Source organism: Electrona antarctica (assembly GCF_951216825.1).
Source record: "Electrona antarctica genome assembly, chromosome: 22".
NCBI lineage: Eukaryota > Metazoa > Chordata > Actinopteri > Myctophiformes > Myctophidae > Electrona > Electrona antarctica.
The window spans coordinates 14,905,430-14,922,505 of NC_136805.1; the positions used below are offsets into that span (position 1 = coordinate 14,905,430).

The window sequence follows — 17,076 nt, forward strand, 5'->3', positions numbered from 1 at the left end:
AATAGTGTGTTAGCAATGAATAAAACCCCGGCATACATGAACCGCATGTTTAGGAATGCAGATTACATGCTTTGGTTTAGGCCATTGTTGTGCATTTGTGGGTTCAGAGAGCATGTTGTCTAAAATACCAAAAATCAATCTTATGTATGTAGTTTATTAAAGACTTGACAGAAACCCATGGAAAGCAGTAGTAAGGAAGCACTTTACATTGAAATTATGTACTAGGATTTGACATTTTGAGAAACACTTATTGTCCCATAATTGCTGATTGATACTGTTGCATAACAGCGTTGCCCTGCACCAAATCATCAATGACATGGGTGTCCATCAGTATCACTTTGCACAGCCTTGGCAGTTGCCCACGACACTAATCTGGGGTCAGCTGCACATCCCTCAAATCTTCATCTTGGAGCTCCAGTCACACCACCTGCAGTGGGTCTCTGTCAGTTTGTGACACAGCCACGGTCACAGAGTCGGGCAGGCGCACTGCGAGCCTCTCCCGGAACACAGCCAGGAATCCCCGCTCGCTGTTGCTATGGTCACTGAGGATGACACTGGTTCCTTTAGCAACGGCATCCAGCACTTCGTGGTGGGACATCTCACCTGACAGAAAGACGTGCTGTTAAGGATTCATGCCACCGATGCCTGCGTAGTTAATGCAGAAGAATGTACAGCATGCAGAAGATACTACATGCAGGAGATTACGATTCATCACTTCCAAAGTCAATAAAAGAATGTGGGCAGCTGACTATTGCCTACCTGTGACGTAGAGGTCTGCTCTGACGTTTAGCACTGAGGCCCCTGACCCAGCGCACACAGCCACGGTTGACACAATGGACTCTGTACAACAGAATGTTCACAGACAGTGACAAACACACTTGGCTCACATGACCCTGGTTGCCTACACTGTAAATTGTTGGTGTTAAATCAACTCAAGAGTATAGAAATGGAACTAAATGGTTCTATTTTCACTTTAAGTGAATTTTATAAATTAACACTGGAGATTGCATTGTGTGCTGCCCATCTGCAAACAAAAATGTGCAGAAAGCTTGAGATCATCAGGTCAAAACAATTGGCAATTTTGGATGATTTCATGTGATGTTTCTAACCCATTTCCTATTTCAACCAGCCTCCATAATGTTCAAGTATGTTTAAACATCTTGTGTGCTTCATCTTCCTATTACCTAGAGTCTGTCTCACACCGAGAGCCAGGCGGAGATGTTTCATCCCCAAATGGGACTTCATTTTCTCAATGGCCGTTGCCACTGTTACTGGCTTGTCCAAAATGCTGAGTCGTCCTTGTCCATGGCCTGGCAGAGGGGTCTGTGGGACGTGACAATGTACATGAGGATCCACACAGATAATGGTGAAAGGCCATCTAATTCCAGAAATACAATCTAAACATTCCATGTCTGGGGAAACCTGCTCCTAGCTCCATTTGGCAGCAGTCGTGTAAAAATGTCTCACCCCTAATGTGGATTTAAAGTTTATATGGCCCTTAAGGGGTCTTTTTAATGACCATGGGGATGATTTAAAAAACCCAGTGTTATTCAAAAGACCTAGAGGGAAAGAATCCCCAAAAGTGGATGCAGAAGTTTGTTTATTTCTTGCAGTAATTATTACCTTCTGTATTTGTAGAATGCTGAGAGACTGGCTGGGGCCATTGTGTCGTAGCAGAGTCTGTACACTGGGAGTCAATGCTGAGTCACAGCATGTAGCACTGACATGGACACTGCTGCTGTCTGAACTAGGGTTCAATGGAGAAGACATGAAATACCATTAAACACCAAAATAATCAAAACCTGATGATGTCTGAAGTGCAAACACGCACCTTACAATTTACAATTTAGGCATTTAGCAGACGCTCTTAATCCACCTTGTTACTGAATGCTGTATCAGGGTCCCACTGTCAACAGCCTTTAGTTCTTGAGTGATAGTATTCAACTCCACTGCACTCCTGAGAGTGAATTCCAGCTTGTGACTCTGTGGGGCACTACAAAAGGCTTGACTCAGCACTGACACCCTGCCACTACCTGAGAGAGAAACAATGAGAATGAGAGAGACACCAGTGATGGAAAAATAGATACAGCGGATCATATGGAAGGCACTTGTACAAACTACTTGAGCCAGTGTCCGGTGTCAAAGGTGATTACTAGTCTGTAGCTTCATTAAATATGCAGATTGCAGATACTGTTGGCATGCATGACACATTTTCCACTTGAAGGTGACCTCTTACCGAGTCCCCCGACAAGCCAATCATTCACCCCCCCTTTAACGCTGTCCCAGGAAGTGTGAGGGGAGAAGACCGCCATGCCCGCCTCCACAGCACGGACGGCCAATCGCTGCTTCCAGTCTTTCTGAACCAACCGCTTGATTGACCGGAACAACGGAGGGTGATATGAGATGATGAGGTCACAGCCCATGGTCTCTGCCTCCTCCATGACAGACTCTGTGAGATCATTGGTCAGCAGGATGGTTTTAATGGGGCGAGCTTTGCTCGGCTCCACCAATAGGCCGACATTGTCCCACGACTCGGCCAGTGACAGTGGAGCAAGCTGCTCCAGCACCTCTAGAACTTCCTTTAGGTCCATTGTGCTGGTAAGATGAGCAGAATGAGATAGGGAGCGAGTGAGATAAGCGAGGTGAAGAGAAGGGCGGAGAGCAATAGAAATATGTTTACTCCTGATTCTGAAGCAGTCGTGAGTGGGAGTTAGAGAAGTAGCCGAGAGAGAGCGAAGAGAACCAGATGCCAAATTCCTTCTGTTACAAACTCTTCTAGGAACCAATGACAATAATCTCCAGGATATATTTTTACATCCAGTCAACATTTGTGTAAACCTGCGCACACAAAAGCAAACATTCAGAATTAGTTAAGCGACAACCAAGATATTTTTAAACTAAACAATGGGAGGAGTATTTATGTGGATTTCACTTAAGTTAACAAGACCTCAGATGTTAGTGAAAATGACAAGCACTAGCACACTCATTATTAATGAGTGTGGTTGACGCACAACTCCGACCTTGATAATTGCGCAGAAAAGCCGTAACAACAAACCTCATCATCCACGCAGTAGATGATAAATATATTGTTTTACAATCAGTTTAATAATTTATATTTTATTTTGTGCTATCTTAGCCTTTTAGATTTTGTATAACTTCTATGAAGTTCTCAATTTGGTCATGACTCAACTGTGTTGAACATTCACATTTCAAATATAAAGCCATAAATACCACGGGTGTTAGAAATGTGCTGGTACCGCGTTGTTTAATAAAAGGCATTTTTATCCGAGCTGTTATTTTGCCATAGGCTTTCAATTACGCGCCCCTATCGGTCGGAAGGAGTGTTGCACTCTGAAACACCGGGTGTGTTCGATACAGGCACGCTGACCGCACTGCCAATACAAACTAATAGGCGAGTGCGCTCCCGGTGTGAAAGTTTGAGTTTTCCGAACGCACCCCGTTAGAGAAAAATAGCTGGGTCGCTCGGATAAAAATGCCCTTTATTAAACAACGAGGAATGCAGCAATGCTAATCGCTGTCCCCGCAAATTTCTAACACCCGTGGCACACGTGGTGAGTACTTTATATTTGAAATCTGAATGTTTATGTACACGTTTTTACTGTAAATGTAGCGATCGCGTAAAACTGGCTTCAGTTGCGTCATCAGACTTCACAGTCATGTTTCAGGGCTAGGAGGACGCCAGCTGTGCTGTCTGTCAATAACAGGCTGTTGACTGTCTGACTGTCAAATTCAAAGGAAAAGAGGGCGCTGTTTTCCTTTATTTTTTGACGATGGGTTCTCAGATTAATAACAGGCTCTGGCAGCTGCAGAGGTAGGTATGCTGCAGACAGAGCAGAGCTACATGCTAACGCTACATGACTGCACGCATACAAAGCATACAGTGAGTCATACACTTTTCTGTTACACAACAACGTCATAGGGTTATTATATGTCACCATACCTTTAACTTTCAAGGACTTTTACGTTGTAAAAAAGAATGTCTCCGTGTGAATCAAGCAAGCAGTGCACGCTGTGTGCTGCTGTCTAAGGACCACAGTCAGAACACTTCCGTGTTCCGATTCAGAATTCTACGTCACCTATTTGATTTGATATTTGGGAGTGGACTCTGTTATATTTTAAATAATTTATTTCCAGTAATTTAGCCTACTGTGAAAGGACTGCAGCAGTGTAGTTACTGCATAAAGTTATTGAATACCTTGTTTTTTCTTCTTTTTTTAACTCGAGTGAATAAAAACGAACCCTGATTCATTTTTGGCTACTTTTTTGCCTAACTATTATCTCTAAAATGTGATGCAATGTCTGTGCTCAGACTTGATCAGTGTGTTGCCTATTTGTATCTCAATTTGTATGTTTAAATATCTATATAGGCAATGTTTATACAGTATACAACTGATTTATTTTGTACTTAATGAGCTCGATTTGCATACTCAACTGAGATCATTTTCTATTTTCCATCAGATTTACCAAATTGCTGGTGCATTCTGCATTGCTGGGGCACGCTCTGTAAAATGCTGTTAGCCTGCAAGTTGCAGCAGGTAAGTAATAATTGATGACAATAGTTTAACACAGCCTACATTAATTGGGATCATGTTGCGTCCTACTCAGATCTGCCAGGGAGTAGAGTAGGGCAGAAGACATGTCAAGCTGCTCACTCAATGTATGTCAATGTATGCAGCCTCTACTCAACAACAACTGTAACTCAATCTGTTGTTGTTGTTGATTTGTTATTTTATTATAATTTTTGTACAATTATAAGTCCCCTCCTACAGTACCGTATATAGCCATCTGACTAACACTAACAGACCTGGTAAGTGTTTTGAATACGTTTTATTTATTGCAAAAAATATGTGAACAAACTTTAAATACTGATATCATATAATGTGTACAAGTCTTAATCCCCTTGTGCCTTACAACTTGAGTAGTGTTTTTGTGTGCCCACCCAATTGCTCGTTCTGGGTAGTGTGGGGGGACCCTAAAAGATAACTGGCCCAGGGGCTTCCTTTTCTCTTCTGTTAAATTCTCATGATCTAATTGTGGTTCAGTAATGTTCTCAACCTTAAACTGAAATGTCAAGTTCCAACAAAGGCAATGCATAAGTAACATGATGGTGGATAGTTATTGTATGGACCTTTTAGTAGAATTTGGATTCCCTGAGTGTTAATGATGTGCGGCTTGACCTGCAGGTCGGGCGGGTCCAGTTAACCTTCTGATGCAATTATTGCAGTTTGGGTGGTTGTGTCAACCGGGTTGGAATGGATCAGTCAACTGGGCAGGGGTCAGGGTCGTGTCGTTAATTTTAACAATGTTTTCCGGGTGGGGTGGGACATGTATGTCTCATGATGGGTCGGGTGGGTCTGTTTGCTGCTTCTTGCAGTTAGCTGTTTTCAGAGTTTGTCATCTGAGGTTAACTTCCAGTGCACCATCAGATTAAGTGTAGTCAGTATAGTCATGCTGAAACTCTACCTGGGCAATCTAGGGAAAGTGCACTTTATCAGCTGTTGCACAGTATTTGATGCTCTGATGAAGGTCTAATAGAACAAAAGCTCTAATGTGTCTAAGGGGTTACATTACTATAGACCCCCAGGTGTGGTTAGAATATTCAAATGTCTTCCCTGTGTATTTTTGGTTTCTTCCTGAAAGCTGAAAGCCTTTGAGTCAAAAGGCCCAATCGAGTATGAACATATATGTGAATACGTAAAGAAAAATCAATAAACATCTGTTTAAAAAAAAGGCCCAATCGAAATACACCAGATACACCAGATATAGTGACACTGACAACACAAATTATATCTATATAATATATATGGGCGGCTGTGGCTCAGGAGGTAGAGCAGGTCGTCCAATGATCCCTGGGTCGGCGGTTCGAATCCCGGCTCCTCCTGTCCACATGTCGAAGTGTCCTTTCCTTGGGCACTGAACCCTACATTGCCTCCAATGAGTCGGTCGGTGTGAGCTTACCACCATTGGTGTGGGAAGTGAGGACGCTGGCGTCGACTGTTCGCCGCTTCACCTCCCAATGTGAATGAATGACCCATTGTAAAGCGCTTTGAGCACTTCTTGGAAAAGCGCTATAAAAATGCAATTCATTATATCATCCCATCCCCTAATCATACAACAACAGCTGTAGGCAGGGCAGGAATTTCACGGCGGCCACGGCGGCCATGGCCGTCGTTGCCCCTCTCTTTGGCCGTGTGCCCCTCGAAAAAGTATATGCCCATACGGCCACAGTGGCCGTGGTGCCCCGACCGGCGCCCACAGAAGTTCATTTTACCGTTTATCGCAATTTTCCAGTCATTACGGTAACCAATGTTCCCCTCACGTCCCGCGCAGAACAAATTTGTGTTGTAGTTGTGTTGCCATTTGCAAAGTGGTTTGATTATTTTGCGGTACTTTGCCTTAATAACTACCCCCGCTGCCGCTGGTCGTCATGACGCGCGCATACACACACACACACACACACACACACACACCCGCACGCCTCCTCCTCCGCGCCACACATACACGCACTGACAGAGTAAACAGAGGGCATTTAGCCCACACGCTGCCTACTAGTGTAGCTAATCTAGCTATCCGGTCAAACTGCAACTATCACTCAAAACAAAACAATGTTTCCTACAGTTGCGACAGTGTGGCGGTCCTACGTCACATGTATTAACGTTGGTCGGACATGGTCCAGCTGATTTCCTTTTGTCTAATGCGAAACAGCGTGGCTGTCCATACAAGGAGGAGATCTACCGAATCTATCTAGCCCACCAAAACAAACATAAATGTACTTTTGCGTCGCATTATGGATAGCGACAGAAAGACACCATGGATATAATTAAACAATTGTTCCCCTGTGCACAGCACACACTGTCTCCAGGTAAGAACAAAAAACTGATTTGAAGCTGCACTTTCACTTTGTGTTGACTTACTGCAGAGTCCTCAGTCCTGCAGCGGTGCAGCCCCACAATGGAGAAATTATCTTATCTGTCACTAACCTCTCTACAATGCCATGTTATTCAATATATTAGTTTAGCACAAAATATAGGCTTTTCTAAACCAAGCCCTTATTCAAAAGTTATGTAGGCTGTCATTGTATTTTATGTGAATTAACTCAGTTTAACCCAATGATCCTCAGCCATTTAAATTTCAAGGACCCCCAAATTAAATTTATATTAATTAGCCTAGGGTGACAGCCTGACAGGGTCCTAGGCCATTTCATTATGATTTTCATCTCTGGACTGGGTCCCCAAAACATGTTTACAATATTTTACAACAGTAGCTACTTATATTTTGTTATTTAAAGCTGTGATTATTTATTTAAGAAGCACTGTTCTGAACCAATGTTCATCGGAAAATCATTTTTTAATTGATGGCCTTCATGCCCTGGCACTTGGCCTTGTGCCCTTAAAAAGTTGACCACACTAAAGGCCAAGTGGCCTTGCCCCTAAAAGGATGAAATTCCAGGCCTGGCTGTAGGTGCAGCTTCAGTGCAGGTGGATCACCGCCCACCTAGTCTAGCGTTGCCAGACTGTTGCCTCTCGCAATTTTCAAATGCTTCCATCATACAGTCTGTTGCAACGGAAGCTCTATCATGATTAAAATATAAAGCTGAAGTGGAGCCTCCTCTACTTCTGGGTTTGCGAAAGTATCACAAACGCAATGCGGCTCTCCCTGGGCCCACTGGCATCCAACATAACAGACACTGCAAAAACTCTGGGCGGCTTTTTTGATATAAACATATGAACTTCGAGTTCCACGTAAAGAAGGTTTCCCAATCATGTTTCTATCACTTATAGAATATAGCAAAAATCAAACCAATCTTCACTTCCCAAGACCTGGATAAAATCATTCCTGCTTTCGTCTCGTCCCGTCTTGACTACTGCAATGGACTCTACACTACCCATTAGCTCTTCCTCTATTCAAACTATAATTAGTACAGAATACAGCTGCTAGAATTCTCACCAACACAAACCGCAGAGCACATATAAGACTGGTACTGTGGCATTGGTCCGACCTCCAGTTAGTCCGACCATTACTAACCATTACTAACACTATCCCTAACCCTAACCTCACAGGAAGCCACGGGTGATTTGCACGGGTGATTTATAACCCGCAGCACGGGTGATTTGTAACCTGCAGCACATGTCGGAATAACGGGAGGTCTGACTTAAGGGCCCGTACTGGCTGCACTTCACTGGCTGCCTATCAAATCTAGAATCGATTTTAAAATTATTTTAACAGACTTTAAGTTTAAGGCATTACATGGCCTAGCCCCACTTTATATCTCGGACTTACTGGAGGCAAAGCCAAATGTGAGATCTCTCAGGTCCTCTGACAAAGGCCTTCTGAAGATTCCTGCGAACAAACTCGTAACCAAGCTGGACCGGTCCTACTTTGCAGTGGTTGCTCCCACACTGTGGAATGCCCTACCCTTGTCAATTAAAAATGCTGAGTCTGTTGACGGTTTTAAGATCTTGTTAAAAACATTTTTATTTAGGATACATTTTGTCTTGTAAACTTTTATCTGACCCTTTTCTATGTTGTCAATGGTTTTGCTTTTATTTCTCGTTGTGTTATTGCTCCTGTGTGCCTTGTTTTAACTTGATTGTTTTGTATTGTTGTTCAATTGCACCACTTTGTAACTTTGTTTTGAAAGGTGCTTTATAAATAATATGTACTTTACAGTCGTGCAAATTTATTCCAATATGAATAGAAATCATCTAAGCAATAAGCATATAGCTTGCTGCTTGCTGCAGAAATGGAAATTAAAAAATAAGCTCTAAAGTTATTTTAAAATATATTTTTAACAGATTACTTGGATCGGAGGTGTAGTTCCAGACTATATAGCGTTCGGAGATTGTGGAATAGTTATCTGGCTAGGCGAGACTACCGCCCACATGACACCTGGCAAAACCCACGCTGGGCAAGACCACGCTGTAGAGTTAAGTGCATTGCTGGAATTTGGCGGAAGTAGCGGGATTTTGGTGGAAGTACCGATCAAGGAAATTACGTTGACACTTTACAAATCTGTTTACATTGTGCGTGTATGAAACAAGTGTTGTGATTGGTCGAAAAATATCGTATCCGGGGGAAATCCATCTGACGGATGTTCGAGGGCCCTGACACTATGGCTATGCACTCTATGCCTTAGGTTGTGACCAGGCTTTTCTCTTCGCAGATGAGTAAGGCTGGGACCAAGGCCAGGCAAAACCAGGCATACTTGGGTGTAGCACCTGAGGATCTTGCTTTAGGGGGAAGAAATCACGGTATTCCATCTTTAAGTGGATGGCGGAATCTACACCACAATGACATTGATAAACCATTTATTTTAGCGCAGTTTGATGAACAATAGAAACACTGACGGGCAATCAAAATCCATTAGAATCTAATCTACACGGTATCTTGTTCAATATTGCTCAACATGCACATAACATTATCGTTCAGAAGTGTGGATGCTCACATCATTATACAAGTGTAAACAAATAACGTTGTGCTGAGTTGAGATGAACAGGAAACGATAGAAAGGTTAATGAGCATTAACCCAGTATGCAACCGGCCCCAGATATATATGGTCCTCTTCCCAGAAGGATTAGTACGGATTTTCTCTTTAATACAATAGGAAGACTTCAGGGAAATCCGGTCCGGACACAAGCACAACGAGAGGGAGAGGCCAGGGCGTTGAATATGCAAACTGTTAATGCGTCATGCAGTCACCCGAAAGTGCACTGCAATGAGCTGCTTTACACTGTGGTGCAAAGGGATAGAGAGGGAGAGAGAGAGATTATTTTGGATTAATGAACAGTAAGCATGCACCGGACATTAGAAGGATCAGGGCTGATTCGTGTCTAAGGTCATGCCAGAGCAGAGTATTACATCATTTTAAACGTGTCCTTTGTCTCCAATTTATCAATTTGTAACTCAGAGAGTCAGTGTACACATGTAACCAAATAGACCCTAGATTAGTACACTCCCAGAGTTAAATTAACACCACACACACACACACACACACACACACACACACACACACACTCTGTTTCTTTTAAGAATTATTGTTGTCCTGGCACATTCATAATTGTTTGTCCTTTTATTGACAGTGTAGTCAAGAAGCAGAGAGAAAATGTTAAATCTCTTTTTACTTGTTATGTCCCTCTCGCTCATTCCTCCTGCTTTTTAATTGGCCAGGAGACAAACAATGTAGATATTTTGTGTATGGAAAAAGACCAATGCAATGTGTTACATAACGCTCAAATGTGGTGTTGTATTGACTACATCTGTGCACTTTGCAACAGCCGTATCCAATCCATAGTGTGCCATCTGACAGCTGTGAGTTATTGGGTCTGCTACTGGGTTTAGGGTATGGTTGGGTTCATGTTTGGTAATTGATGGTACTACTATAAGCCTTGGTGTACTGGCCAGCTGTCTGTCTATTTGAAATAGTTCCTGGCTGCTTTTTGTCATGAAGTAACGAATGATTGCCTGGCCATGACTGTGACCTCTGCAGAATACATGCTTTGTTAGCCTCGCGTGGCTAGACTCAAATCCAGTTTCATTTCCAGTGTACTTGCTTTGCACCAAAGTTCCTGTTGTCAATGAGGGTAGACAATGATGACAATGAAGGCTGGATAATAATGTGATGTAATAGTGGGTACAGTACTATTCAACATCTGACACAATTTTGTCTTACTTGTATAAAGTAACCCACACTGATCTTGTTCTGGACCTTTTGTGATGTCGTTTCATGTGAAATTGTATACTGTTAAAGTTTGGTATGTCTAGTGTTGGTGGAGTGTGACAAACAAAATGAGGGGAGACCAAAGCTCCTTGCAGAAATAGTTAACACATTCCCATGGTGTTTAGACAAAATAGATGCTAAATTCAGAAAGGGGTACCACCTTAATGTTCCCAGCGGTAGGCCTAGTCTTTGTTGCAGAGGGGATGGAATTTTATCTCATTTATAAATGCATTAAATAGCTCTTAATCTTGTGTTTCTATGTCAACTTTTTTCAGATGACCTTGTCTGAGAGCAGTTCTGTTAAATCACTGGCCCACATCCATTTTTGGTCACAGATTTGCTTTTTAATGTTACTGTCTTCCATTAGGAGATATTGTTGCTCAATCCTTCATTCAAATCTCACTGTCACACAATTCCCCCATCAACCAAGTCCGCCTGTCGCCAGATGTCTAATAAAGATCCTAGGGCTTAATTGCAGATTTATTATGCAAACTATATCGCACTATATAAAGATGTGCAGAATTTGCTGCATATATTTATATTGTTGTTTTTTGTGTTGGGATGAAAGGTTTGCATGTTGTAGTTTATAGGACTTTGATTAAATGATGTCATATTGTTACTTGTTAGTTAGTAACACAGCGGAATATTTGAAACCCAAAGTGATTAATTTTCAGTAAATTCCTTCCGCACAACCTAGCCTAGCCTAGCCTAGCAATAACAATTGCACAAAATCCTATCATTATTCCATAGAACCCTTCTGGAAGACTGCTGGGTTATCTACTCTGCCCATCTGTTGAATGAAAACAACTGTTTTTTGTTTGAACATTTCTATAATCTGTGTTACATTTTTTTGTTCCATTCATATAAATATTAAATGTCTATTGCAGACTCATTCACTTTTGTTGTAATAATTATTTTCCATTTATAATAACAGCATTTTTTTTAGAATCATTTAATGAAGAATAAACACATTCATCAAGAAATGCATTTTCAAAATAAAACATTCCAAAATGTCCCATTTTACAAACATACAAATCATATAATAAAACAAAACAATATGTTTACATTTCGCAAGAAGAGGGGGACAATATTGTCTTTTCATAGTTGTTGATATTCTTGTTGAGAGTGAATTGATATGTTTTGAGTGTCCATTTATATTACATTTGTTGGATGTGACCATAAATATGTTGTCCATGTGTGTCTGTCTCGGTACGCTATTTGAGTGAAAGTGACACTGTCAGCAGAGGAATATTATATTTTCTGATGTGAAATCTTCCTTGGCTCAGATGGACATCATTTTGACAAACTCTGTAGGAGGAGAAACGAGGAAAAGAACAGTATAATCAGCTTGATAATATGACATTGTAATAGACCTAGTTTGCCTCCTTTTTATATCTCGCAAGCGTATGGAATATATGAGTGAGACTGGGTATAAATATATGACCTTATTGACCAGTATAGACGCAGAGAGTTCATGGTCTGCAAGTGACCGGAAGTTGTCAAGAACATGAATAACAACTTTGATAATGTCCCCACATGATCAGCCATCTTAGAAATGGAGTTCTTAATTGGTTTTGGTTCTCATGGAAGGAGTCAAGACTATACTCCATTTGGCATTTGGTTACATTTGTACACTCTGCATGACAAATTGATAAATAAACATGATTTAACTGTATAGTGTACTCCCGTCGCCATTTTGTCATTTCTGGTTGAGAGTGTGGACTCTATGTATGCAGGGTTTAAGGGGTTAAATTGTGATATTATATATCACAATAATTACCGGTATGTCAAACATATCAGACAGTCTACACTAGAAATGCATGTATGTAATTCAGTCTGCCCAGAAGCAGGGATAAAACATATCCCCATCGGCCATAAAATCATATCCCCACGACCACCCTCCCCCCAACAAATCAAACCCTGCTTGTACAGTTATTTACATTTGTTAGACAGTTGCTAATGTTTGGTAAACAGTTAGAATGCTTACCTTCAAAGTCTACACTGCCATCACCATCGTTATCTGCTTCTTTTACTATGGCTTCAATCTCTTGGTGGTTAACTTGTTTTCCCAGCAGCTTAGTCATGGCTGACCGCAGCTCTTCTGTTGTGATTGATCCGTCTCCATCTACATCAAACTAACCAGGGGGAACAGTTTAATATCAAACACAATTGTTTGATTATTATCTCCACTGAACGGCCGAGGGTGGGACATTATGTTTTTGCCCCTGTCCATCCATCCGTGTGTGTGTGTGTGTGTGTGTGTGTGTGTGTGTGTGTGTGTGTGTGTGTGTGTGTGTGTGTGTGTGTGTGTGTGTGTGTGTGTGTGTGTGTGTGTGTGTGTGTGTGTGTGTGTGTGTGTGTGTGTGTGTGTGTGTGTGTGTGTGTGTGTGTACTTCCAGTAGACCAAGGAAGAACCTCTACCTCAGATTTTTCAAATCGGCCTCATGGTGATGCTATAACAGGCCGCTTCATGTTTTAACCATAGGCTGTACGTACAATCGAAACACCTGTTCCCAGTATTCCTTGGATCATCACTCCACAGATTGTTTTAACCTGTTCCCAGTATTCCTTGGATCATCACAGAACGCCACAGATTGTTAAACCTGTTCCCAGTATTCCTTGGATCATCACAGAACGCCACAGATTGTTTTTCACCCTTTAGCATTTTCTTAAAAACTCACTTTTTGCTACTACTCCCTATAGATTTTGTCCAAAACTCACACACATCTGTAAATATTATTTCTGGAGTCATCATGTGATCAAGATTTATCAGTCAGATTCTTCATATTCATTCAGATTGGCTACGATTTGCTTCCAAAACATGCCGGAGGGAGCCTTTTAAGCAAGAAATCTGCCCCAAATTCGAATCACACATTGAGGGGCTTCTAAATAACGCAACCATGTTTTGTAATGAGCTGTCCAGCTGTGGAAAATGTCATTTGACAATGACCGTCCAACAGTTTTGCTACAAATGGAGTAGCAAATGGACCTGTAACTCTCATAGTTACAAATGGATAAATTCACATACAAATATACTGTATGTGAATATCCTACTATAAAAGGTTTGTATTTATTAATGACGGATATTTCTCTCTCACCTCTTTGAATGCATCTTTCAGCTCTTTCATGCCAATCATTCCTGCAGTTTCTGCCAGGAGTTTGGGGGTCATCAGCTCCGCGAAGTCCTCAAAGTCGACCATGCCACCAACTGGAGAGAAGATGAGACCGTCAGGAACGACACATTGCATGGAAACAGCCATATATCATGATCGGTCAGTGTCTACTCGTTAAGACAAATTTACTGTCCGCAATACGACATCTGATTTCAAAATCAGTTATTCTGGGCAAATGACACTGTCTGCCGAACAATGGCGTATACATTACCACTTACGGTTCATGTTGATGTTTTGGCTCAATTCAATTAACTCCATCTCTGTGGGCATGTATCCCATGGTCCTCATCAGGTTACCAAGGTCCTTACAGGAGATCAACCCATCTTTGTCCTTGTCGAACTCATTGAACGCATCCCTTAGTTCTGCAGTTACAACAAAGAAAAAGGTTGCATAGCATCTTCTAGCAAATTAACATAGCAATATTCATTAACCACTTAAAGTTTAAGTGGTTCATTAATATTAACACATTAATTAACCACGTAGACCCCTGGGACATTCTGGTATAAGATTTAAGTGTTATATCCTATATACCCAAATACCAAGGAGTCTATAGCAGGCTTTTTTCTCTTCTACACTAAATCTCTTCACAGAAAATTGCAGATACGAGCTCACAACGAGTTGCATTGTAGATCAACTACTTCCCGCTGAATTTGGTTCACGTGGTTATTGGTGAGAGAACGTTTCCTTAAATGGAATGTCAATTGAAATTAATGTCGTTTCGGATGAAACTATACATTTTAATTGAAGCTTGAAATCTAACTGAGAATTGATGTAAAGCAATTGATCACGATTAATGGGCAAATAATATAATAGGTCATATATTAACACAATGTAAAGATGGAAGGTTTGAGGGGTGCTAGCTTTCTGTGTGTGTGTAAACAGAAACATTGAAGACAAAAGTGAGGTGAAGACGCAAATTGTGATTGGCCCGGAATCGCATTTGTGATGATTTGATTGGCTGAGCATGGAATGTGATGTATATGATGTATGATGATAGTTCCCCACTTGCCCTCACCTCACATGGGTGTGATTTTTTAACAATGACTATACACAAGAGGAAACAATGAGAATAGTTGTTTTATTTACCCTCAATCTCTTCTTCAGCCAATTCTCTCTGCTGCAAACAAGAAAAAACATTTGGCCAATTTACATTTAGTTAAAAGCAAATAGCTGTTGGTAAGAAAAAGTACAGTAGTTATAGTTAATTCAAAATCTTCCATGCGAGATAGCTACGCATCTAGCATACACCACACTGCACATAGTGTACTTTTGTACACTTTTCATTTCATTTAAAATGAAATGCCATTGTTGTGAAGAGATTAGCACCTTCTTCTTGCATCCGGGGCAGATTACACCCATGTTTTGTATGGAGCTGTTCAACTGTGGAGAACCTGAAAAGCACGCCCAACAATACTGACTAGCTGATGTATTTGTTTTATTTCATTTATTGTTTGGAAGATGCATGTTGTTCTGTGACACGCGTGCAGTTACCTTAACTTAAAAACGTTCGTAGCAGATTGCCCAGGATGCTCCTTTGTCATTATCTCTTCAACTGAATGATAAAATGATAAGCTTTACCTCTGGCTTTTGTCCTGTTGTTATGCAGCTGTTACAAATACAAGTACTTTACAAGTTCCCTCACATACAAAAAACAATTATTTGTATTATTATTTATACTTACAACATTCTTTCCTCCTCGCAGGAAAATGCATGCTGCTCCGTGGCTCATACCTGTACAAGGTAATAATAAACAAGTGTAAGTTATGAATAAAAAGCTACAATTAATTAGGCACTCTTTAAAATGACAAAATAGGTGACTTTGACCTTGCACTATGTTTTAAAGGTGAAGTAAGTGATTAAGTGCTAAATAACAATATTATGATAGTAATCGTTGCTGTAGAGTGTTTATTATTATTATTTTTACTATACACTATGGGTACTCTCTCCAGGCTGGCTGAAATTGGCAACCCATCTGGAATTGTATTTATTTATTTATAAGCTGGAGTTCTAATAGTAACCATTGTTATAGAGTCTATACCAATGGTTACTATTAGAACTTTAACTTTAACTTTTTAACAAAAAGAAAAAATGCATTTTGTTTTAACCAAAAATATACCTTTAACACACAGTGCTTCTGATAATTTTAATGATACTTGATTTTGACTGAACCTGAATCTGTCATGACATGATATCACATTACATACACATGACAATGAATGAATTATACATTTTTACCAACGTTTCAAGACACAATTCATAGAAATAAAAGTATTCCACTCACCGTCCTCTCTGTTCATATATTGCAGCTGCTAAAGGCTTAAAGTCTTATCTTAATTTATTTCCCAGCAGTGTAGTGTAAAAGTAGAGGATGACGTCCTGCGGCCGGTGGTTTTGTCCGTGGAGCGAGGTAGTCCTCTTCTTGCTCCGTATCAGTTGAGCGCCTCCTCTACACTACAGGACAGCCCTGCCTGTGCGTGTGTAGCGAGCCAGCCTGGCCGACCTGTTGGCATGCACTGATGCTGAATGAATGGAGCGAGGTGTGTGGTGGCTGTGTGTGGAGTTGTACTGTATGCTGCTGGAGGGAGGAGTTATCCCTGGGCAGTGGTGTAAAGTAATTACCGTAAGTACATTTACTTAAGTTCTGTACTTAAGTACAATGTCGAGTTAAGTACTTTACTTGAGTATTTCCAATTTCCAGTTTTACTTCTACTCCACTACATCTCAGGGGCAAATATTGTACTTTTACTTTACTACTTCATACCATTTCAGCCCTATTAGGCCTATACATTTTGGCCATTTGAAAATAGCCGATCTACAAGCTCACAATGCGTCACATCGCGACACATTGTGAGCTTGTAGATCTGCTATTTTCAAAAGATTTTTATACATTTGAAAACTTGAAATATGGGACATTCTGCAAGATGAGTACTTTGGTACTTCAAGTACATTTTGATGCCAATACTTTTGTACTTTTACTCAAGTACATTCCCGGACTTTTACTTGTAACGAAGTAGTTCTACATTGCAGTATTGATACTTTTACTTGTGTACAAAATGTGATTACCTTTTCCACATCAGGAGTAAATCCCTGGGACAGGAGGTGAGGACGCAGGTCATGCATGATTTAAAGGGAGAGGGCCTGGGGTTCTTTTGAAGGTACACGCGA

At 41.0% G+C, this 17,076-nt stretch overlaps 2 protein-coding genes across 4 annotated transcripts; both read right to left on the minus strand.

Moving 5' to 3' along the window:
* nif3l1 (NIF3 NGG1 interacting factor 3-like 1) lies at window positions 1-4,095 on the minus strand. 2 transcript variants are annotated; one of them, XM_079492704.1, is made up of 7 exons: window positions 3,962-4,091; window positions 2,237-2,838; window positions 1,877-2,033; window positions 1,624-1,747; window positions 1,185-1,323; window positions 760-840; window positions 1-603 (listed from the first exon to the last, which is right to left on the minus strand). In XM_079492704.1, the coding sequence occupies exons 2-7, from the start codon at window positions 2,826-2,828 to the stop codon at window positions 419-421; spliced, it is 1,278 nt and encodes a 425-aa protein (XP_079348830.1). In that variant the 5' UTR covers window positions 2,829-2,838; window positions 3,962-4,091; the 3' UTR covers window positions 1-418. The 2 variants fall into 2 exon arrangements, with proteins under 2 accessions (XP_079348830.1, XP_079348831.1); XM_079492705.1 differs by having other exon boundaries at window positions 2-603; window positions 2,237-2,595; window positions 3,962-4,095.
* A 7,711-nt stretch (window positions 4,096-11,806) lies between these two features.
* cabp5a (calcium binding protein 5a) lies at window positions 11,807-16,264 on the minus strand. 2 transcript variants are annotated; one of them, XM_079492706.1, is made up of 7 exons: window positions 16,193-16,264; window positions 15,593-15,642; window positions 14,998-15,028; window positions 14,130-14,273; window positions 13,837-13,946; window positions 12,726-12,873; window positions 11,807-12,046 (listed from the first exon to the last, which is right to left on the minus strand). In XM_079492706.1, the coding sequence occupies exons 1-7, from the start codon at window positions 16,206-16,208 to the stop codon at window positions 12,021-12,023; spliced, it is 525 nt and encodes a 174-aa protein (XP_079348832.1). In that variant the 5' UTR covers window positions 16,209-16,264; the 3' UTR covers window positions 11,807-12,020. The 2 variants fall into 2 exon arrangements, with proteins under 2 accessions (XP_079348832.1, XP_079348833.1); XM_079492707.1 differs by lacking the exons at window positions 15,593-15,642; window positions 16,193-16,264 and adding exons at window positions 15,238-15,302; window positions 15,403-15,466 and having other exon boundaries at window positions 14,998-15,025.
* Between the last annotated feature and the right edge of the window lie 812 nt (window positions 16,265-17,076).

Coding starts and splice junctions, on each gene's coding strand:
- cabp5a (XM_079492706.1), bottom strand. Junction 14,274..14,997: donor GGCTGAAGAAGAGATTGAGG/GTAAATAAAACA, acceptor TTGTAACTGCAG/AACTAAGGGATGCGTTCAAT. Junction 13,947..14,129: donor CCAAAACATCAACATGAACC/GTAAGTGGTAAT, acceptor TCTTCTCTCCAG/TTGGTGGCATGGTCGACTTT.
- nif3l1 (XM_079492704.1), bottom strand. CDS start 2,828: ATGTTGACTGGATGTAAAAATATATCCTGGAGATTATTGTCATTGGTT. Junction 841..1,184: donor CGGTGTGAGACAGACTCTAG/GTAATAGGAAGA, acceptor TCTGTTGTACAG/AGTCCATTGTGTCAACCGTG. Junction 604..759: donor AGCAGACCTCTACGTCACAG/GTAGGCAATAGT, acceptor TCTTTCTGTCAG/GTGAGATGTCCCACCACGAA.